This window comes from Eretmochelys imbricata, chromosome 1 (genome assembly GCF_965152235.1).
Source record: "Eretmochelys imbricata isolate rEreImb1 chromosome 1, rEreImb1.hap1, whole genome shotgun sequence".
NCBI lineage: Eukaryota > Metazoa > Chordata > Testudines > Cheloniidae > Eretmochelys > Eretmochelys imbricata.
Genome location: NC_135572.1, coordinates 48,610,748 through 48,635,549, shown reverse-complemented (window position 1 = coordinate 48,635,549; position 24,802 = coordinate 48,610,748). Strand labels below are relative to the sequence as shown.

Here is a 24,802-nt window from a genome sequence, read left to right as displayed (position 1 = left end):
AAAGATAATTCCTTAGACAGCATAATTATCTGGTAAGTAGATTTGCAGAAGTGAATTTTTTTTTTTTTTTAATATTAACTTACAAGGATATTTTAAGTGTTATATACAACCATTAAAATTTGATGCCATATGTTAAATGTTATTTGGTGCTGCAAATGCATGGCCAAACCCTAAGTAAGGTGTGCACTGTTATGCTCTTGTTTACCCAGAAGGTAAGCCCTAAGAGGCGCCATCACCTTATAAGGGGAAGTCTCTGCTTTCAAATCCCTCTTTCAAGCTGAATTTGAGTAGCATTTACACAGGTAGATCTTGTAAAACAGCAGCTGTGACAATGGTAAAGGAACTCTACAGAACACCCTTGAAATGTTAAATAGTAGGCAAAATAATGTAAAACAGACATCAGGAATCCGGATAGTTTGAAATTATAGTTATAAATGCAGTAATTTATAGGTATTACTCCTGTGGTCCAGAAAACTGAATGCGTGTTATTTTCACCTTTCTAAATTAACACAAATGCACATTGAAGCAGGGGAAAAAAATTAAGATTAACGTTCATTAAAAGATTCTGTAAAAGATCCTTAATTCTTCCAATTAAATAACTGAGAAAGTTAAAGACTAAAAATCTTATTCAACAGCCACAAAGAAACGTAAGAAGCAAATACTTCAGATTAAAATGTTCAAGTACAGCCAGTGTGCAAATAAACTAGTTTGAAAATAATTTAATAGTACTTTGCATGAAAGCTGATATACAAAATTCTCAAATGTTAAAAACAAATATTACAACAATTCAACAAGTTTCAAATAGAGTTTCATCAAAATGAGGTAAATCTATGTCTCCTGCTATTGAGTTCAACACTGTGGAGGAGAACAGGTCTTCAAGGAAATCTTCCTTTGTGGGACTTTCAAAGGAAAGTCTTTTCAAGCAGGATTTGTTCATTAGTGAGTCTGTATGACCTTCATACTTGCTTTCTTTTACAGGACTGTAATAATTATGGTCTTCGCTTGTCACAGTGATGCATGTGGGGTTGGTTCTCACACTATGCACTGGTACTGCAGTATTGCTATCCACCATTTCCAAATATCTACACTCATCTTCATCTTTTGGAAGCTCTGAAGAAGCAACAATCGAAGGAGGAGATAATAAGTCTGCTAAAAACGCTGCATTACTCTGGCTACTGCATAGTGACATGTTGGAGTTTGTACTATATACAGATTCACTGTCTGCAACATCAATCTGATACTGTAGTTCATTCAATAAGTTCTGTACTGATTCACTTTCATGATGAGATCCAAATTGTAACAGATCTTCTACATCTCCATTTGGAGAGCTTCCATTACACATCTGAGTCTTTGCCAGCCTATCAAGTGAAGCCAACTTGTTCTTTTTAGCCTTCAGTTTTTTAAGCAGTTTTAAACGAAGCTTGTGAGTTTTGGCATCCGATTCTTTATCCTTCACATCAGATTTGTGATTTCCATTTTCACCATGGCGAGGTTTGGAACTAAAGATGGGGGTGTTGGGCTGAATTACTTCACTCAAGGTGCCCAATGAAATTCCAGATTTATTCAAAGGTGGACCATCAACTACAGGGTTTACTGCAGGGAGACGAGCATGTACAGAAGGACCAGTGATGTTTGTTAACAAAGGAGGAATATTTGCACCTTGACAAACAGCTGATTTAGGCGCCTCCTCAGTTGTTTTGCTTGTACCTTTGGCTTGAAAGCCACCAAAATTAGCTGCCCCCTTAGTAGGGAGGTGCAAGTCAGCAGCTTTTAGTAAAGAAGGATTTTTGTAACTTTTCTTATTATGATGATGAATTGAGGCACTTGAAGGCATAAAGGTATTATGCTTGCTTAAGAACCCCTTTACCCAACTTCCTACAAATCCTCTCTTTTGATCTTTATGCAAAGACTGGGTGGAATTATTTGTAGCAGACAAAGCTGCAGCCTGAGAGTCTGCTACAATTTTGCTTGTGTTTCTGGTGTTACATGATTTCTGCATAACATTCTCCATTAATGCTAATTTCTTATTCTGCAAGAGTTCTGGATTTAACACGATATTCTCAGTGTTGACTGGGTTAGCCTTGGCCTCTGCCTCTTGAGATTGTGATGGCGCGGACGAGTCACTACAATGGTTTGTGGTGGGGACAGCAGAGGCAATATTTGCTAGGTTCAACTGTTCAAGATGTAAGGAAATACGGGCATTTTCAGGTGGTGTGCACATGTTGGTAGACGTAGTTGGACTACAAACGTCTTCTGTACATGGAGTGTGATCGGAACAAGCTGACTCCTGCTCTTTCAGCAAGCCTGTTTCAGCAATTAGGTGATTTCCCACAGTCTGTCCATTGTCCAGTGGTTTACCTTCAGAATCAACTTGAATTTCTACAAGTGTCAGCGTTATAACATCATCAGCTGCCAAATTTTCTAAGCCAGAAAGCAAGCTATTTTCATCATCATCTCTGGCCACTTTTTGTTGTTCATTAACAGGAATGCTCACAATCTCCTTTTTGTGAAATACTGTAGTTATTTCGTCTACGGCATTATCACCATCACGATGCAACACTAGAGAAGAACTTGACTGTGCATCATTAAGAGGAAGATTTTCAGATTTTACACTTTGAACCTGATAGCTCATTTTATCTGGCACTTGGGATGCTTTCCTTTCCCAGATGACAATGTGAATCTCTGAAAGAGGAACTTCAAATTTTTCACGTCTTTCACAATATGGACCTTTTATGTCATCGCATTCAAGCCAAGTTTCTGAAAAATAAAAAATGAATAGTTTAGAGGCTCAAAGATACACAATGGCCATTGAAACTCAGATCATTATTCTTTTGAGACCCAAAAACACCCATTTTTAACTCTTTCCCTGACAATACTACATACACCCTGGTGAATGAAGTGGATTTATTTGTTCCCTCACTTTCCCCAAAGAAAAGTTGGGGGTCTTCCACTCTAACTAGGCCACTTGAAGCAACAGAATTCCTAGTAACATCACCAAGATGGAAAGTAACTCTTTTTCCTTAGCCACACTGATGCTCATGGCCAAGATAGTGATACTGACATACTGTTTGAGAATATATGGACAGACCAGACATATAGACCTCTCTCATTAAAAGAGAATTTGGGGAATTATTTTTCATAAAGATGTGGGGAAGGGGCTTAAGGGAGAAACTGATCATATAGATAATTCCCCCCCAAGCATCCCAACAGTTACAAAAATTTATATGTTTTTAGTAAGGATTCTAAAGCGAGAGACCTTAAGTGTGTACGCATTGCATAGTGTGAACAGCAAAAGCTGTGCACAGGCTAGCTAGTTTGAATCCAGCTAGCGTGGATAACGGCAGCACTGGAGACAGCACACCATGAGCTTCAGAGTGGGCTAGCGAGCAGAGTACGTACCCAGGGGCTATGCCAGGCTTGTACAACCTGCACTGAAGTGCACACTGAGCTGCCTTCATTGTTACGGTTACCCATACTAGCTTGGATCTCATTAGGTAGGCTAGCCTGTGGACAGCTTTTGTTGTGCAGACATATCCTAAATTTATTGACGGTTAGTGGGATGTTTCTCATCCTCTGCCAGAGTTGCATGAAGAAAAAAAGCGTTCAATTTAAATGGACAACTTTTCAGCTGACAAGGATGTTTTGATTAAAATGATCTCTCCTCTCTCCTCCCTCTGTAGAAGCAGGTTTCCATGAGGACCAAAATAATCTCAACTATTTTTTCTCTTTGAATTTTGGGAGTTCCTTCTGGGTTGTACTCTATAGTTCAACAAATCAAAACAGCAACTTACTAGTTACTCTTAAAAGAAATGCAAAATTCAGGACGACGAAACTGAGCATTGACAGCATTGCGAGTCCCATGGGAACTTGCTTTTCCCACAGAGACACATCTGGTATCTGTAACAGGGTAGCTTGCCCCTTAAGGGCTGGAGGCCTAGGGTCAGCCAACCTTCATTACTGAAGGAGCCACACCTGGGAGAGATCATGTGACTGCCCTATAAAAAGCAGAAGGGGAAGCTCAGGAAGCTGTATCAAACTGTAGCAAGTGAAAAAGGCTTTGGCATTGAAGACCCTAACACTAGGGAAGTTGAGAAGTCACAGCCAGGAAGCTGAACTCTAGCCAGGTAAAGCCTGGGAGTGGCTGCTGACTGAGGATCTGCCTCTGGGAAGGAGAGCTGTGGACTCCCTACCTAGGAGGGGGGAGAGAGAGAGAGAGAGAGACAGACACTCAACTGGGATGGGCCTGGAGGACTAGTGTGCACCCAGAGGACTGAATACATTTTACCCCCAGAAGGAAAGTGTTTGGGTTGTGTTTTGAGTTTGAGGAAACAATGAGAGAAATTAAGTCCGGGCACCTGCACAGCAAGCTCTTGTCACAAGGGGGCGTTCAGGAGGCGGCTGACTCTATTACACTACTATGTAATATCCATGTAATCTGAACACCCGAAAGAACTAACAGTGTGCCCAGATTATGTTTCTTGTAATTTTACCAAAGTTTGATGAGAAAATGATCACATCTAATTGACTTTTTCCAATGAAGTTAACAGTAAGTATAGCAGCAAATTACTGAGTCAGTCAAATCAGAGTTAAAAAACCCTGAAAGAATGTAAACATATTTGCAAATATTTAATACCTAATTTAGATTATACACAAAAGAAAACCTTTAAATTATCTATTAAGATAGTATAGTGATTATGATAACCCCAAAATTAGTAACAGAGGCAGCTTTATCTATGATGATAATAAAGTTGTAATAGTTACCATCAGGATTCAAAACCCAGGTTTTGAAGTGTTTTGGATCTTGTTGATACTGAATAACAGCTGTTATTTGGTAGAAATCTCCTTCAAATTGAAACGAATAGTTCTTCAGCTCATTATGTGGCAAACCTTCTACGAAATGTACCATAAATATTGAGGGTACTCTGATAAAGATACAAAACATTTTATTGGAATAAAACAGTGGCTCAAGCTATTAATGAAATCACAAGCAATGCATTTTGAGAATGGTAGTTCGCTCAGTGCATTACTGTTCTACTGCTGTTTATTAATTTAAGATTGCTTTACAAATTATACACAAATGGCTGGGAGCTCATAGGAACAGGGTACTCCAATTTTAATACATAATAAGCTTTTAGTGAAATAGAGGTGTCATCTTACAGCTTAATTTGCTTTGGAGGGGGAAAAAACCTATAAAGAAAATGTTTTGGGACAAAGACAAAATAATAAGAGTTCTGCCAAACCTGGAAGGCTGACAACCACAAGTCAGATGAAAACATTGAACGTTATAAAGTGGTAGTTTTATCATCCCTCAATACCAGATGCTCTGGAAAGACTGATATTCAGTGTTGGGCTTTACAACTTGGCTCAAATGAAAGGTCTGCTTAGTGTGTTAAACTGAACAAAAATACTCCACATATATTAAAGATTTCTGACAACATCTGTGAGAATTTTCAGAATGATCTCAAACCTGGGTAACTGAACATTTAGTGGAAACTTGCTCTTCAGTGTCTCTCAACATGTCATAAAGGTGACAGAACACTGACATTAAGTTCATCATGTGTAGATTTAAACATTAAGATTTTATATTCAAGATCCCAAGTGATTCAAACTTACTTTTCCAAAATCATTTTTCTTCTTTGAGATTTATCATTACAATTATTACATGGAGCAATATGAATAGCATTAAGTGGGTGCCAGTCAGGGATTATATTTGTAAATGTTGTTAGTGTCTTCCTACACCTGGACAGAAGAAAAATAAAATTCGATCAGTTGTCTACCTGAGCTACTGAAAAAAATACTAGCATTTACCAGAAAGAGAGGTCACAAATTAACAGGCTACATGCAGTGTCGATTTACACCTGGCACAATCCCACTGATATCCCTGGCACTGCCAGTGGGATAAATATAAACTCAATTTGCCTCAATCTGCCCATCAATATCAATCAGTAATCCTTTATACAGACTATAATAAAATGGAACAATGTATTTTCTGCGACTCATTTTTTCGCCACTTTGAATGTCAATTTATACCCTAATGAAACATGGCTTTAAAGAAATTCCTGAATATGTTTTTACAGAGTGCATAACCATTCAGGACACTTTGATGTGTTACACTAAATACAACTGCCATTTAGATGACCTTGAGGAACCTCATCACATCTGTCTAACATTTTAAAACACCAAAAGGAGTAGAGGACACTTTCAAATGTTCAATTATATGACTAAGGATCAGATTTACATTTCTGACTTTATGCAATTTAGATGAATTAATTCTATTTAACCGTGAAAGATATACCTATTTATTGGTCATGTCTGGCATGCTATTCATTAGAACAGCAGCAATGTGAGAGATTTACAGCAGTCAACACCAAAAAGTCAGCATTTGAGAACAGAATCACCAGTTATTTCTCTTTTTTACATAGGATACAATTGTGTCAGTAGCTCTTATACCATACACCACCTGGAAACCATTTGCAAATGCTGACCTTTGAAAACGGTGACCAGATAACTTCACTATCACAATTCTTCCTTTCCTACCAAATTTATACACTTTGTGCACAAGGTTGGTTTAAAGAAAAATACTTATTAAGTGAAGACTGAAAGTACAATAATACATGTAAATAAATGTGGCTTAGGTAAAAACCTAACCTGTCTTGGTGGCTGTAGCCACAATGTAAACATTCAAACATCCATGAAAAAGAATGCAGGAAAAGTGTCTCGACTTGGGGATCCTTTTGTAAAAGCAGAGGGAATGCAAATACTGGACTTTCCTTCTTACCTTCAAAGGAAAAAAAAAAAGAAAGAAAGCGGGAAGACAGGATTATACCTTAGAATGCTATGTCAATTTGCAAGGCTATAATCTGATCCCCACTGTAAATGAGATATGACTGGAATAACTTCATGGGTACAGCTATGGTTACCAAAAGAATAATACACCCCCTTAAACTTTAAGGTCTGAAGAAAATGGAGATCAGCTGAATGGAAAAAAATTAGCATCTGCACAAGTCAATTATGCTCTTCACATGCGACATGCAGCCTTAACTCTGAATTTTATTTCTAATATTATGAAAAATAAATGAACACGTGCAATTGTTAACAATTTGCTAATTAAGCCAAGTTGCTGCGAGCACTTTCCACAGAGGATAGGAGGATGTCAAGCCACACAAAGCCTATAGAATGGGGAGAACTTTGCTGCTCTGCCAGCTTTCTGCTGCAGAGCATCCATCCAGAGTTCGATATAACTGGGGAGTCAGGAAAGAGGATCTAGCAGCCTCTGTGCCGGGGTAGGCAAACTTTTTGGCCTGAAGGCTGCATCAAGTTTCGGAAATTGTATGAAGGGCCAGTTAGGGGAGGCTGTGCCTCCCCGAACAGCCAAGAGTGACCTGGCCCCCGCCTCCCATGCTTCTTGCCCCTCTGATGTCCCCCCCCAGGGACTCCTGTCCCATCCAACCCCCTGCCACTGACTATCCCCTGCCAACCCATCCAACCCCCCCTCCTTCCTGACTGCCCCCTGGGACCCCTGTCCCCATTCAACCCCCCGTTCCCTGCTCTGACCACCCCAACCCCTATCCACACCCCCACCCCTCCCCCTGAATTCCCATGCCCTCTATCCAACCCCCCCTGCTCCCTTACTGTGCTGCCTGGAGCACTGGTGGCCGGGTCAGGCCGGGCTCTGCAGCTGCGCTGCCCCAGGAGCTCACAGCCCCACTGCCCAGAGGATTGCGCCACTGCGCAGTGAGCTGAGGCTGCAGGGGAGAGGGGTGGGGAACAGCAGGGAATGGGCCGGGGTCTAGCCTCCCAGGCCAGGAGCTCAGGGGCCGGGCAGGAGGGACCTGCAGGCTGTAGTTTGCCCACCTCTGCTCTATGCACATGCTGTTCTGCTGTAGCTTTGGATCTCATAAAACATACACTTTCATAAAACCACTGCAGCTTTTTTTGGGGGGGGCAGTAAATTACTTTTACTATGTTTCCATGTCTTATAAAGAGTTCCATGCTCTACCACCAGATCTCCCAGGGACCCTAGGTTAATCAAGTATCTGTTATATTTTAATCTGCTTGTTTAAGTTTGTGCCCATTTTGTATCACGTCACCTGTATTAGTCATCCTCCCTACACTTCTTCCCCACCCCATTTCTTTTCAGTGGTGGTGGTTTTTTTTCCAGTCAAAAGCTCTAAAATGACCAACTAAAATATTAGAGGAAAAAGATTTCTCTGCTTCTCAGTGTGGTTACTTTGTGCATTTGACAGTACTATGTATAGTCAGTTTCAATGCTTTTTTGATAGTCTGCTGCACTTCCTCTCAAGCACTAATGGAATTACCATTCCCAATTAGCGGCAGTCATTGTCATTAAGTGTTATTAACCCTACAGCAAGTCCCTGGAGGACATCCCACTTAAGCAGAGTACATAGCAGAATGACAGCCCCCCCAAAAAATGTAAAAGGATTCTTAAGATCTTGAAGCTATACTCTTCTACATATATACAAGTATGTATGTTATATACTACTCAATTTTTCCCACTGCCTAAAAATTACAATTGGAGGAACTTAAGTGTTTACACAAAGATCTTCCCCACTCCCCAAAGTTGCATAAGTGTTCTGTTCATACAAGAAACAGGTTTTGCTTTTTGCAAATTAAATTTCTGCTGCCCTTTGCACAACCACAAGTGTTTTTCATCTCTGCATGCACTTAGAAAGATTCTTGTGGGCCTGTAGGTATAGGCACTATAGGAAAGAAGGGAACAGAGACAAGATATTAAACAGCTGCTCACTGAGTGATGGAGCATGAAAGATACTAACAATTAACTACATCAGCAAAAAGAAAAGGAGTACTTGTGGCACCTTAGAGACTAACCAATTATTTGAGCATAAGCCTCCCCAAACAGCCAAAAGTGGCCTGGCCCCCGCCTCCCATGCTTCTTGCCCCCCTGATGTCCCCCCCCAGGAGACAAGTTGTTTGTATTCACTTTCTTATGGAATGCATTTTAAGTACTGACAACAGCAATCTCTGCATTCACAGAACTGGAAAATTACTTACCCAATTCACATTTAAGCTGAGGTTGAAGTTGAGCAAATATCACATTTCTGATTTCATTTAGATGCAACTCAGCTTTTGGAAGAACATCTAAAGAAAAAAGATTCAGCCAGAAAAAAAAAAAATCAAATCTAATTCATATTATATACCACATACACAAATCAATTCACTGCAAACCAATGCATTTTCTATTAACATTTGTTTACCCACAACATTTGGATGACACTTAATAGTTAAAGTTCTTTTACTTAGGTGATTTGCAAAAGATTACATTAGAAGATGTAAAAGCTATCTAACTACTTAAAGGAATCAAATTTCTACTATGATCTACTCAATGGAATATTTTAAATGAATCTTGTCTATAGCCTGTGTAAATATGTTTAATTCACGTGTAATCTAAATAAATAGTCAAGCAAAAAACATTGTTAGATTAAGGCTAATGTCTACACTAGTACTTTTGTCGGTATAATTTACATTGCTCAGGGTGTGAAAAACACACCCCTCTGAGCAACATAAGTTACACCAGCAAAAGCAGCGGTGTGGACAGCGCTACGTCGACAGGAGATGCTCTCCTGCTGACATAGCTATCACTGCTTGGTGCAGGTGTCTTAATTATGTTGATGAGAGCATACAGGGGCTCCATGAGCGAACATACAGTGGTGCAGCTGCATCAGTACATTTGTGCCGCTGGAAGCTCACTAGCATAGACATGGCCTAAGTGAAGGTTGAGAGTATGTATCCGTAATTTAAGGGTAAAAAAAATTATAGGGATGTTGTAAATATTCCCAAACCAAGCATTATAATCCCGGAAAATTCAGAGTTAAGGCCACACTTAAAAATCCAGACGTTAAAGTGAAAAACAGAGTTAGAGTACCCAAACAAGCTTAGCTCTGTGCTGTAGCGATGCCATGCAATACCATAAAACAATGAAGACATTTTAATGCTCGTGGCCTCAGATTAAGTGATAGTTTTCAAATTATTTTTCTAAACTCAAAACAGATTTTCTTGTAGGGTCTCAAAATTAATTCTGTACTCCAAGTGCTGTAAAATACGAGAAGGGCATGCTATATTTGTCATATAGAACAAATGTCGCTTTAAGTGCAAAACAGAACTTAATTTTGAAGTCAAGACCAGAGCCTCCATAATTAAAGTAAGGACTTCAAACAGTCTTGGAAACTATTTCTTCATTAAAATCTTTATATAGATAAATATATAGCTAAACTGAAATATAGCTAAAATCCTCCCCCATGCTCCAGGCACTTCTGACAGATTTTTAAAAACACTATCAATAAAAAGTAATAGATGGGCTTTGGTGGAAAACGGAAGCTCAAAGTAAACTGATGGGTTTTGCAGTGTTCCCCGGAAACCAACAGGTTCAAATTATTACAGACATGGGAGCAGGGGGCAGACACTAAATTCAGAGCCCAGGAACCCTTCCAGGGGGCAAGGGGGGAGAGGAGGGGCAGAGGAAAAGATGTTGGCTGGACATTCCTTCCCTTTTAAACCAAGGGGGCTCCTACTCTAATATCTTAACACTAAGGGCTTGTCTTCACTTACTAGGGGATCAACACATGGTGATCAATCCACCAGGGGTTGATTTAGCAGGTCTAGTGAACCGCCGCTCTCCCGTCAACTCCAGTACTCCACCAGAATGAGAAGCATAAGGTAAGTCGACAGGAGGGTTTCTCCCGTTGACCCAGCATGGTGTAGACACCGCAACAGTCAACTTAAGGTAGCTGGAGTTGCATAACTTAGGTCGGCTTAGCCCCGTAGCGTAGACCTGCTTCGAGGGTATGTCTCTACTACAAGTGCTACAGCAGCAGCTTTGCCACTGTAGACACTTACTACAGTGACCACAGGTGCCAACTTTCCAATGTGCCAGGGGTTGACCTGCCCTAGGGCCCAGGCCCCACCCCACCACTTCCCACCCGATTCTGCCTTCTCCCCTGAGTGCTCCATGTCCTCTCCTCTCCCTCGAGCCTCCTGCATGCCAAGAAATAACTGATGGCGGCAGGCAGGAAGCATCGGGAGGGAGGGGGAGATTTGTTAAGGTCTCTGCTGTGCCAAGTTTCAAGAATGCTTACATGTATCATCAGTCATACCATTTTACAATTAAGGCTTTTAAGCGTACAGTATTTTCAGGTATCATTTCCAATAGGTTTACAGGTTTTTCACATGCACATTGTACCTTTTTACCAGGATTGACATCAAAATCAAATACATTAACACCAAATTTGTTACAAGTGAATGTTTATAAGTATCTTGGTCACACCATGCCTCTTTTTTCCACTGAATCCCTTGGCTGGCCAGGTGTGTTCTCTGTTTTAACAGCTACAGGGCAAATCTTCCCCCTCCCTGGTTAGCCAGGTAGATTGTATCAACCCAGACACTTTTAAATTCTCATCTACCACCAATTTCAAGGCTGGACGCTCATTCTTCCCTCAGCAGGATTGGGTCCTGCCTTTCTCCTAGAGGGTTGAAAACTGAACCTCCCTGCTTACAGAAATCCTTTGCTGGCTAGGTGTGTTCACCAACTGCAGCCCCTCTGTGCTATGAACATCTACACAGACTCTCCTGCATGCTTGCAGATCCACCACCAGCTTAGAGAGGGGATTTGTTTGGTATCTCGTTAAAACAGTCCAAAGCGTCTAAGGGTGAGAGTTTGCCTGCGGTCCCCTGCATCCTTATGGGTTCAGTTAGAAGGCTGTTCTGCTCTGAAAAACCAGTAACCCAATCTCTCCTCAGACCCTGAGTTACAGACTGCTTAACTCAAAGAATCAGCATGGAGAACATGCTGGCCAAGCCCAGCCACTTGGCCACAGGGCTGTTAAATTTCTCTAACAATTTTTCCCATCTGAAACCTTCTTTAGGCTATCCACACTGGATCTTTCTAAAGCAAGGTCAGTGGATTTATATACCTCAGAAAAACTCTGGCAGTAAGGAACTGAAACAAGTCTCCCAAACTGTTGCTTTCCATATACAGTGATTCACCCTGAGTTAACTCAATCAAATCACTTCCACATCCATCAGTTACAGAAAACTGCTTGCAAAGATTTTTCTCTTCAGGAATCTTTCTAAGCAATAATCCATCTTTTTTCTGCTTTACAAAAGCATTGCTCTGTGGAGCCACAACAAACTCCTTCTGAGCTTTGCTTACACGCAGAATCAACTCGGGCACATTAGAGGATTGTCACATAACCCCCTTTCAGGCAAGTTGCTAAACTTCATAGTTAAAGGGTTGGAGGCACTCTTTCCCTCTGCAGCTTTCCTCACTAGAAATATGCAGGTTACCACACACAAGCTTAGGCACACTTCCTTTTCGGGTTTCAGTTAAGTCCAGAACCACCTCTGGGACAACTGAAATATCCTCCACCATAGGCTGAGAGGCTCCTTTTGTCTGCTCCTGACATGAAGGACTGGAGGTACATTCGCCTTCATTAGGTACACTATTTGCAATATCACTATTCTCCACACTGATAACAGGTAAGGTATAGGGATACTCATGTTCCACTAACCTTGCCTTCCCAAACTGCTGATTGGACAAAGCCAGCAGCTTAAAAGGCTGCCCTATGCTCATCTAAACTTTGCCTTCCTCTCCCTTATCTCAGCACCCATGGCTGTTTCCAGATAACTACTGGGAGAGTGGGGCGGCTTCCTTAACAGGCTGGTTGCCACTCCCAATGGACAGAAAATTGGAAACCATTTCTCCCTTAACAGATAAGCTGCTGTTTTCCACAAGCAGTGGCTCAGCATACTCACTTTGAGCAAAACACTTCCACTTGGTTCAGTTGCCAGCAATCCATCAACCACCAAAAATCTACCCTTACCTTCCTCAGTCAGGGACTTCAAAACTGATCATCAACATTAATCTGCTCTAAAGATATGTTTTCCTGAGCTTCTTTCTGCTCTTCATCTAATCCCAAAACTCTCTTCTGAGATAGACATTCAGAAATTTCTTCACCATGTAAACTGCTTTTCTGACTGGACGAACTGCTATTTTTCAATCTCAAGGCTAGATACACTCTTCCTTGTTATAGCATACCTAGTTAATACAACCACTTAGCATCATATACCAGCCCCCTCACAAATCTCCGTTAGTTACAGATGATCAGTGGATTTACCTTCATACTTTTCCTAAATTGGGATAGGACATTACCCTGATTAAACAGTTACCACATTATTAAATATACCAACATCATTAGAAACTGGACTTTCAGAATGATACAGTTTCTGCTGTTCTTTTTCACTTCAATTTGGAGTTTAAGTCTGGCAAATTCAGTCTCTGCTTGCAGCAGCTCCCTTCACCTCCCGTGAGATTCTCTCTCTTCAGCTTGCCTGGCTCTCTCCTCAGCTTCTTCCAGCTGGGCCAAGGCTTGCTTCTCTTGCGCCCAAAGTTCCACCATTTCTCTCTCATGCTGAAGATGCTGGCTCTCAGGGCTCACAGTTTTGATTGTGGATCACTCATTGTGACTAACTTTAACTTTTAACACTCTGAGTTTTAAATTTCAAATTTGGAATAGTGTGGGGTTGTGATCCAAAACCCAAAATGATTTGGTTCTGTGGATCCTGGCCAGACCATGCCAATGTGACCTGATGGTGCCTGGGGGCAGCCCGCATTGGAAATGCCAAAGGTCAGCGCAGGCTGCAAAAGGGAGAGTGGACACTCAAGACTAATGGATAACATTGAAGTTAAACTCCCCCACTAGTCACAAACTGCGCTTCTGATCACCCACACCGGTTACCAAGAAGCAGGAAAAGAAATCATACAGCACACTTATTGCATTCCAGTTCTCTGGCTCCCAAATCAGCACCTTGGTCCAGTATAGTGAGAAGTTATTTTCAACTCTGCTCACATATACAAAAATGTTCTTCTGACCCCAAAGGGTCAGCCACATTGCTAGGTCAGTATAGATATGGATCTTACCCAAAATACCATGTTGCCAGCCAATCCTTTAGTGTCTAAAAGTAAAACGATTATAAAGAAAAAAGAAATAAAAAGAAAGATGTTAAATGCTAAAGCAGTCTCATACATACAAAGACTTCAAAGTCCATATATCATGTTCCTAGCAGTATTGGTGAGTTTGCTAGCTTGAAAGTCCCTCTGGACTACATCCACAGCTTGGATGGGTCATTCAGTCCTTTGTTCAGTGCTTCAATTTGTAGCAAAGTTTCTCCATAGGTAAGAAGTAGGATTGAAGACATTAGATTGGAGAAGATGCAGCTGCCTTTTATAGTCTTCTGCCATGGGGCTTGAGCTTCATTTCAAACACAAGTTGCCCAGCACATGGCTTGGAAGCCTTTTCTGTCCACAGGCATGCCCATGCATGCCTTGCTAAGTCATGGAGGTCTTTCCCTTGCCTTCTCTCAAATGGGTCAATTGTGTAGCTGATGGTCCTTAATGGACAATCAGGCAGGATAGGCAGTGCTGATGCCAAACTGTCTGGGGGTGTCACCCAGAAGCACAGCACAAGTTTAAAATATATACATATATCTATAGCTCACAATACAAAGGTGATACAAACTTTAACAAGATCATCGTATCTGGCAAATTATAACATTTTTGCAGATATCTTACATGGCATATCTGGCATAACTCATGGCAATTTTACATTTGTATTCATAATATCCTAAAGTGTCCCCCAGATTCCATACAGCATCACAGCTAGGTTTATTGAAGAATTCCTCCATCGCCCTAGCTGCACTGACTGAGTGAGTGAGGAGACAGATCAACTTAACTAAATCACACAGGCCATGAAATTATTCACAGCCCTGAGCGATGTAGCTAAGGCCTTGTCTACACTGCCACTTTACAGCACTGAAACTTTCTCGCTCAGGGGTGTGAAAAACACACCCCTGAGGGTTGCAATCTTTAGTGGCAGTGTAGACAGTGCACCAGCGCTGGTAGCTACTCCCCTCGTGGGGTGGTTTTTTTCCCCCACAGAGCTAGGAGACTGTGGCAGCGCTTTAATGTTGGTAGTGAAGACATACCCTAAGATGACCTAGCTTTGAAATGCAGACCTGCCCTCAAATATCTGCTTTCAGAGAGGGTGCATATTCACCCTTACATAATGTGCAGAGATGCCTTTGCATAGTTTCGCTAGTTACCGAGGACCTGCTGGGAAAATTACATTTTTATCTTGAGTTCCATAACAACAAATTGCAGCTACCCCTTGGCAACCTTGAAATAGAAGGGAATGAAAACTTCTGCATACACACAAATTCTTCTGTAGACTTGTATCAATATTCCTTTACATTCAAAGGATTTTGAAATGAAAAGACAAAATTACTCACCTTTTAGCTTATTTGTTTGGCAGGCATTCAAGAGTGCAGTCGCTTGGTTATATTTTGTAAACAGCCTCTGGATTACAGATTCTTCAGTGCACGCTTCAGTCACAGCAATCCTTAAAGCTTTTAAGTGTACCAATGCTGACAGAATACAATCTAACCAACATAGAGCATAGACGTTCCTCCACTGAAGACACAAATGCCCCATGAACAACGAAGGCAAGATTTCAGATTTTATTGAACAAAGTTCAGAATCTGGCAAAAGTTGTGTTTTGGAATTAGAGTCAGGACTTTCTTGTGCACCACAAACAGTGATAACAGTTGCCACGTCCACATTATGCTCCAGAGACTCAGCCGTCCTATTAGGTTTCTGCTGATCATCCTGTGATAAATCAGGTAGGCATGGCTGCTGGGTCATACATAAATTATATCCATTATACTTGAGATCAAGATCAGTATTTAAAGTGTGCTCAGCATCTATCAAATTGTTGTTAGTCCTAGCTTGTTTTGAACATGATTCAATGGGGGAAGCTGCAGGACTGATTTCAAAAATCTTCCTTTTTCTCTGAGTACACTGAGTTTGATGATTTTCTGAATCAGCAGGAATTATTATGCTGTTTAAGGGTTTATAGCCCAGAGGGTAGATGCACTGAAGGGAGGAAAGAAGATTACAGTGATATTTATAAAGCATTTTTGGGTGAAAAAATGTAGAAATTAATACAAACAATGCAGTTCAAATGAACACAAAACATTTGTACATTGACATGTTATCATAGAAATCAACATATGCATGAGGACTGGAAGTGCATTCTGATAGTTCTCTTATAAAGTGATTGCGTACTAACAGAAGGTACCTTGATTAATGTCAATAACCAATATAATACTCCCTCTATATTCCTAGTTCTCTTCATTTCACCTTCTTCCCCACAGACCTCATAATATTCCCAGGAAAGGATCCCATCTCCTATATTGTAAGGAGAAGAACTCTATTCCTGCAGACCTTCAGAAGCTGGAAAATGACTCGAGCTCTTTGCTCTTCCAGTCCCATCTTACAACTATTTAAAAAGAAAGCCTGAATTTACAACTTTAACGAGAAATTATATTTGAGGGTACATTCAATTAACTTATGGGTAACAATCCTCACAAGACCACTGTAGCTTGTAAAGAAACAACAACCCCCACACCAACAACTCCAACCATACCCAACTATTAAAAAAAAAAAGGAAATTCAACTAAACTTAAAAAGAAACAAAAATACTTGGAAGTGTGGATATCTACACTTGTTACCAAATTATTTGCAATTCACCCCCTGCAGATATAAGCCTCCCATCTTCCCTCCTTTGTGTTGGAATACTGGAAATGTGGAACACAAAACAATAGCTTTTGTAATTTGTTTCATACATATGTATTTAGTACTAAATAGGATGCCTTGTCTCACAAACTACCCTTTGTTCTTTTCATGTAATTCCTGTAGTTTCAAGAATTGTGCCTAGACAGTTAGTACATAAAGACATGCTAGCTCTGTCTAATCACATGTGGATAACTGTCTAGCATATGAACTCATAGGGGCCTGATTCTGAGATGTGCTGGGCTGTGGGCACCATTGAAAGCTATCAAATGCTCAGATTTAGAGGATGGGGTTGCTAAAAGATAAAGGTCTATATGCAATCCAACAACATAGAAAAAGGATATAATACCTGTGGATTTTCACAAAGGAAAATAGACTCTTGAAAACTAATGCGGTAAGTCCGTAAAGCTTGTATCTGGCCCTTCTCTTTGCAGGCTGGGCAGCAGTCATCTGACGTTACTACAGCAGAATTACAGTTCTAAAAAATAAAGTGCATACAATGATACGCTGTTCCTAAACAGTAAGGTATAAATGACAGCACTGAAAACAATTGTATTTTTTCATAATGCAGGAGCTATGTAATTCAAAAGTTAAACTTGACACTTTAGGATTTGATCATAGCAAATAAAATATACATAGGAAATGGAGAGTTCTAAATTAATTTGTCCCCAGCTATCATTTTAAATAAGAATTTTCATAAGCTTTTTACACAAAATACCTTATGTATTGAAATGGTATTCATTTTATTTGCACTGAACAAAGTTATTCATGGCCAGTGAATATAAACTCTGAACTCTCAAAGACAAATCACAGATTTTCGAAGGACTAGATCAAATGCTTTTGAAAAGAATGCCAGTAAACAAATTCAAACAGAAATGTATTTAAAACAGAACAATCTTTCGCCATTGCTATAAGATTTCCGTGGAAAAATAATTTATAAAAAGTTATTTTTGTAAAATTAAGACCAATTTAAAATCTCTCAAAAATAGAGAAAAAATGAACTTTGCACACATGAAAAATAAGTTTCAACTGACTTTTCCCAAATACCCCACCATGTGGAGTGCAGATATCCCTATACCAGTCCCTTGTCCAATCACTTGCAAACCATTTCCAGTCTTCTGGGAATCCATCACTCTGTGCCACAGGCTAATTTATGTCACTTGTAACATTGTCAAGACCACTAAGGATTTTTCAAAGAACTCTGAAAAATAAGAAGTGAATACAAACAGTTAAATGAAAATTGTATTAATTTTGATTTAAAATCTGAATTAAGATTAAAGCATATTTTATATTTTCTTTGAGAAATCATGGTGCTAAATGTGATGTTCATATTAATTGCAAAATAGATGAATAATTTTAGGCCCTGTCTTGCACACTTCTCCATGTGGCTAACCCTGGGACCCATGCAGTGCCCTACTTACTTCAAAAGTGCAGTGCTCTGCCCAAACATAAGGGTCTGCCTGGGGAGAGCAATTTGCAGGATCAGGTCCTAAGTGGGAAAAGACTATGCTAAATGTGCAGACTGACATCAGAATTAGCAGATGTAAAGAATTCACATTGTTGTTGCTCACCAAGCGAGGAGCATCAAAGATCTGCTATGGGCTTTCCAAATGCTAAATTTAATTTGGGTTCATAATAAAACTATAAGAAGTTGTTCCTCCAAATGTGACTGTTTGCCTCCTAACTGCAGAAAGCAACTCTGAATGTTGCCAAAATCTGGATTTTTCTGACATAGTAATTCAACAACACTGCTACTATAATAATACTATCTCACATCTTACAACAGGGAGTAAGATTTTACTATTGATACAGCACCTTTCATCTCAAATAACTTCACAAGCGTAGGGCCAAATTTTGCCTTTTTCATACATATAGGCAATCTCCCACAGAAGAGCTTTCTGTGGGCAGAGTTCAGTATAAGCCACATACACACAACAGAAAGCATAATTTAGCTCTTACGCTGACATATTTATGTGGAAATCACTTCAATCCAACAGTGAAATTCAGCCATGTCTGTGATGAAAGGTAGCAGACCACAGCAATTTAGACAACAAGGGCCCAGTACTGTGCCCACAAAAGTTAACTGAAAATTCCCTGAGTTCAGTAGGTGCAGGACTAGACCAAATGTAAACAAAATATCATATCCCTTTAAACTTTCCCTAAAAGTTCAGGTAGGTGAAATAACTACCTACCTTGGATTTTGTCCAGGTCAAGGAGGTTAACACCCTCTCTCATTCCAGAGCTATTTTTATTCTTCAATGTCACATCTGAAACATGACATTCCAACAGCACAGTGCCCCCCACAGCTACCACGCTGGGGCACTCATTATTTCTGACTCAGAGGAAAAAGGTGCTATCTACTAAATCACCAACTCCACTTCCTGCAGCACCTAAAGGTTCTTTGGAGTTTCATCCAAATACCAATCCAGACCAAAAATCATTTAGCTTGTGAGGTGAGAGCTGTCAGGACCATCACTTAGAAAGTACAACTACAGGCCATAAAAGCATTTATTCTCTATTTCAACTCCATAACAGCAGTTCTGAAGAACACAAGCATCGGTTATATGAAATTGAAGCATATACATATTGTGGAGAACGTTGGGCTCAAAAATGAACTATGATCAGAAAAGTATAAGAAATAACACATTGCTGGACTCACTCAAGGTAAGATCTTAATGAATTAAGAAGAGGGCAGCTCTGCTGGACTACATAGCAACCCCAGCTCTCCAACTCTCCATCCAGTGGCATAATATTACCAAGGTACATGCTTTCATGGATTTATCAGTGTTACATACAGGGAAAAAAAGTCACATGTCAGTAATTTTCAACTGTTTACCTCCCAAGATCAATATTAAAGCCTGGAAAAATGTTAACCAGAGCATGTATACCAATAAAAGCTTCCTGACTGGCTCAGAGATCCATAATTTAGTCATGCTCCCCGACTGATAGCATTATCTTTCTAGAACTTCATCTTAAAAAAACCCTCTAAACCCTGTAATTCTTAAGAAATTCTTGACCAGACTTGCAGACATCTAGATATTTCTGATTAATAATTAAAAAAATACATAATATTACCTATTTTGTTTTCATCAATATTTACCTCTTAGCTTAAAAAATGTTGACATCTACCTCAGTGGAAGTCCTTATCTAATCAGTGTTCCACTTTTCTCAAAAAGAAACTTCAGGTTCAAAAGCTTCTTGTGTACCTCCTCATCCAGTACCACCACCCCCTTTTTTAAAAAAAACCCCAAAATACTGAAATGCTATTTTGTAATGTACATCACTCAGGCAAATCACAACAACCCATCTACAGCAATGATGCACTAAAATGTGTGCGCCCATGCTATTTATTATACATTTAAGAGTGATCACAATATATTTTAACTATAAATATCTTTTTAGGATGGGGCAGGCAGAACTAACAGAGTGGGATCTGCAATTCTTCCCCCCCCTTCAAAGCATGCAAAACCAAATAAAACAGAGTAACATCAGCTGAGCTGCCCACGCATTTAAATCTGTGCAGTGATGTTGGAGTGGCCTCCTCATAAGACACTGGCAATTCCATGTGAGAGGCTGGTGTACTGGATAAAAATTGGCAGCTGCTGACATGATGCACAGTGGAAAAGACTACTTAGAAACGGTTATACTTTAATATTGTAAACTGTGTTGTCCCAGTCTCACAATCACCTCAATATCACAAAAACAGAACTAGAGGGCACCTACATGATGTATTTTCAGACTCATGAGGTCTCATTTTTAATCCCCTGTTCTCTTTTCTTTCCTGCTCAGCACCGGCACACACCACTTGCCAAACATGGTACTTGAGCTAAACCTAGCTCTTTCTACACTGATATAAGCAGACCCTGCATTAAAAAAAAAACCCACACACACACCACAAGAAGACTAACACACTTTAAAGACTGTTTTTTTAAAAAACAAATTCTTAAGTCATAGTTTATGTCTCAATATATATCAAATATATCTGCAAATAGTAATAACCATTGTAAGCTGAAAATTTTTTTTAACAAATATATTGTTTGCATTTTAAAACTATTACCTCAGTTTCTTTGTTTTAGAAGCAAGAGGAGTTTATTCTGCAATGTAGGATACTGAAACTTAGTCTATACTAGAGTTAGGCTGACCTAAGGCAGCTTATGTCAACCTAATAAGGTCAGTGTCTACACTACAATGCTGCTTCCACAGAAGTAACCCATTACACCAAAATAACTCCACCTCCATGAGAGGCGTAGTGCTTAAGTTGATGTTGTTAGGGTGATGCAATGTCTGTGTAGACAATGCATTACTTACATCAGCCGTTGGCGGTCAGTCCCAAGGGGCTGACAGCTGGAGCCCTCCCTCCCCCACAGCTGACTGATGGGAGCAGGGGGAGAAGAACAGCCTGAGCCCTATCACCACCCAAGCTCTCCTCTGCACCAATCCCTCACCAGGAGGTGTCTGTCTTGGGATTCCCCCCCCCCCACAGGCAATCTCTTGACTGGGAGGTGGCAGCAGGGCTCCTGGTGTCAACCCCAGCAGGGGGAGTTCTCCCCCCAGCAATGACAGCCTGAAGCCCCACTGCCTCCTCCCACTGACAGACTGGGCAGGAGGAGAGCCCAATCATGGCCACCATCTGGGCTCTTTCTTCTCTACCTCCCCTGACCCAATCCCTCACTGGGAGGCAGCAGCAGGGCTCCTGGCTGGAGCTCAATTTCACAGCAGGGAGCCTACCAGCTGTGAAAGGGACATTCTTCTCAGTTTCATGGCTGCTATTATTTCACATTTTGGTTCTGGCTGTCAGTCCCGGAGACGGAGGAGCACGCTCCAGCTGTCAACCCCACATGGATCTAACAGCTCGGGATGTCAGCCCTAAGGTGAAGGGAGCCAGAGCCCAAGTGTGTAACAACAGCAGCCGTGAAACTGACAAAAATGTCAATTTCACTGCTGGTAGGCTCCCTGCTGTGAAACTGAGCCTAGGGCTGGCTCAGTTTCAGCTGTCTGCATGGGGGCAGCTCACAGCTGTGAGCCCCATGCCTACAGCTGAGGTTGTCAGCCCCAGGGCTGCCTGGCTCCAGCTGTCTGTGTCCCACAATGCCCCACTTCAATCAGAGGAAGCACTCCTGGTGAGGACCTGCACCACCAACAGAAGGAACAAGTGTGGACATAAACCATCACTTTAATTACCGCAGTGGCTGTATGTCGACTCAAGTTGACTTAATTTTGTAGTGTTGACTAGTCCTTCGTTGGAATGTTTCAGCCCCAGATCTACAAATTAAGAGTTCCTTGCAGGCAAAGTACAATTCCTCAGCTAAGAATCTCCATCAAAGATCCCAATGACCAGTTCATCGAACATCTGTGACATTCTCCTCTCTACCGTCTCAAGGTTAAAAGAATACCAAGAATAAATTTCCTGCAAATGATCTTGTTATTCTTCCTGCCCCCACCCCCACTTTATTTTTAAAAGTAATCTCTATCAGAAGGTATTGGTGAAAGGAGAGGGTACAGGAAGTAAAACTACAATTAAAGCCCCAATGGAAAAACTGCAACACTTACGCTGACCGTATTAGTAGTTATATATCCATTTTTTTTGCAAAAGGAAACCGGATAATTCAATTTTTTTTCCCTTTGCTTGGAACACAAGAAGTCAGACATCAACTAACATTGTTTATTCTAATCACAATATATTTTAAAACATGGCAACTTCAGGAACATAACCACAATCTACTTTAAGCGCAAAATGAATGACACTGTTATTGCATAAGGTATAACACAGGACCTGTCCTATCCTGTCTACACTACAGTTCAAACAGCCTGCCAGAATCAAGATTCCTTCTCGGAAAAGACAAACTCAGGCCTTGATCCTGCAAGATATATTGTAGATTCACACAGATTTGGGGGTTGGGGAACTGTAATGAATTGCAGTATAAACTGGTTCACAACACCATGCAATAGTCTAAGGGCTTGTCTACACTAGCAAGTAGTGTCACCAAAAACTCTTTTGGCGATAAAACAGCAAGAGTGTACACACTTCTGTCGCAAAAAACGCCCAGTTTTGGCAACAAAAAACTTCCACCCCTACAAGAGACTTGTATTTTCTCCTCCCTTGTCAACAAAAAGCCAGTGTAGACACTGCTGATTGTTTTGTGGACAGAACTGGCTTCCACAATACCTGCCCTGATCACTCTGCTCAGTGTTTTGATCTCTGCTGCCCTCCCCTTTCAAAGCTCCAGGAACTATCTGTGTGCTGCTCTGTTTGGGGAACATACAAAGAGCAAATAATTGGAATCCTCCTGTTCTGCCCTGCGCTAGGAACACAGCAGCAGGCAGACGGCTGCTGCAAGGGGAGGAGGACAGACTGCTGTGCTGCTTTGCCCTTCCTCAGCACGGAGAGCTCATAGAGCTCGTCATGATGCTGCTCTCTGCAGCTGAGGGGGCTGTGGCAGAACTCGGAGAGAATCCCAAGATATGCAGCGGTCAGCTCTTCCTTCCCACAACACTCCTCTGTGGGATACATACCCACAGTGCATTGCTCACCCTGTTGATGATGGTGTCCCCAATGTGGACATGAACGGTCAACAGAGGGAGCAAGCGTGAACACCCTTTGGCGATTTTTGTTTTGTTGACTTTTGGGTGATGACATAAGTTTTGTCAACAAAATTTGGTAGCGTAGACAAGCTTTAAGTGTGCCCAGAAGCTCCACCTACACTGCTAAATTGCTTGTAAGCATGGGAAATTATGGGACTGCTAGGACAAGCAGGGATTAAGCATTTTATTGCCATGTCATCTAGACCTGGTCCAAGTAGGATTAGTTCACAGTGGTAAAAACAGCCCAGTTTATACTAGTGTACTCAACTGCAGCTGGAGCGACCAAAGGTGGGGGATTTTGGAAAAAGGTTTAGTGCAGGCATGCCCATATTTTATTACCCCAATCCATGAGGTTAAGAAAGAGCATCTGGACATAATTCTAGCTAGTGAGGTATCTAATCCATTTTATGGCAAAGCTGTCACGGTCAAGGTATTCTAGACTGTACCCCATCTGCAACAGCCAGTGAGAGGGTGTTAGGCTGTGTCCGCACTGCAAGCACTACAGCACCACCACTATAGCACAGATACTTGCTACAGCAACAGAAGGGGTTATTCTGTTGCTGTTGTAAATCCACCCCCTTGAGAGACAGTAGTTAGATTGATGGAAAAATTCTTTTATTAACACAGTGGCGTCTATACTGTGGCTGAGGTCAGCTTAACTGTCTCTCAGGGGATGTGAATTTTTCACACCCTTGAGCAACATAGCTCGGTTGGCCTAGATTCTAAGTGCAGACCAGTCCTTAGAAACGGATTTAGATGGGATTATGTTGAACAAATTCCCTGACTTGACTTCTAGCCCAGTATAGACTTGTCCAGAGAGCAGGGAAGGATTCTAGGAGAGACACAGAATGCTGTACACTGATGGGAACATAACGGAGCCTTTACACATTGACGATGGGAACTGTAGTAGCACCTGGATTAAAACGCTGACACAGTTCAGCTGACACAATTTGAACATTAAAAGCAAGGCCTTGAATGGGACATGGCGATTGACAGGAAATATGCAGTCGGCATTTGAAATTACACAGAAGTAAGTAGTCATATTTCAGCACCACTCTATACAGCACTAGTCTCCTGGAGCTAGGCGTGCTAAGGAGCCCAAAGGAGTTTATCCTCGCACCAGGCTGCGACCCAAGGCAGAGTTCCCACGCGTTCCGGCCGGGGCAGCTTTACCGGATGAGGCGCGCTAGACACGGTCGGTATTTGGAGCAGGTCCCAACCTAGCAGCTGATCTCCCCGCGGGCTCCCCACCAAGGGGGCTGTGCAAGGCGGGTAGGCCCGGCAGCAGCTCCACCTCACCTGCTCACGCCTGCACAGCGGGTCCCGGCTTCTCCCCTTCAGCGGGCGCGGCCCGCCCCGCACTCCGCGTCGCCGCGGGCGCCCATGGTGTCTGCAACCAAAGACAAACGCCGCCCTGAGCCGCGACAGGCCGCCGGGCCGCGCCCCGGCACGGGGCCGGGCAGACGCGGCTCACGGAGGCCGAACAGAGCCCGGCCGCAGCTGGCGCGGGCCCGGCCCCTCAGCCACGTCCCCCTCCTCGCGCACCAGCACCAGGCG

At 41.6% G+C, this 24,802-nt stretch overlaps 1 protein-coding gene across 5 annotated transcripts; it reads right to left on the bottom strand.

The window, feature by feature from the left end:
• Window positions 1-704: 704 nt before the first annotated feature.
• Window positions 705-24,725, bottom strand: USPL1 (ubiquitin specific peptidase like 1). 5 transcript variants are annotated; one of them, XM_077809969.1, is made up of 9 exons: window positions 24,545-24,725; window positions 17,698-17,864; window positions 17,013-17,141; window positions 15,322-15,964; window positions 9,034-9,120; window positions 6,649-6,778; window positions 5,614-5,739; window positions 4,762-4,922; window positions 705-2,757 (listed from the first exon to the last, which is right to left on the bottom strand). In XM_077809969.1, the coding sequence occupies exons 2-9, from the start codon at window positions 17,791-17,793 to the stop codon at window positions 788-790; spliced, it is 3,342 nt and encodes a 1,113-aa protein (XP_077666095.1). In that variant the 5' UTR covers window positions 17,794-17,864; window positions 24,545-24,725; the 3' UTR covers window positions 705-787. The 5 variants fall into 5 exon arrangements, with proteins under 5 accessions (XP_077666095.1, XP_077666119.1, XP_077666085.1 ...); XM_077809993.1 differs by having other exon boundaries at window positions 17,769-17,864; window positions 24,545-24,723; XM_077809959.1 differs by lacking the exon at window positions 24,545-24,725 and having other exon boundaries at window positions 17,698-21,375.
• Window positions 24,726-24,802: the final 77 nt, after the last annotated feature.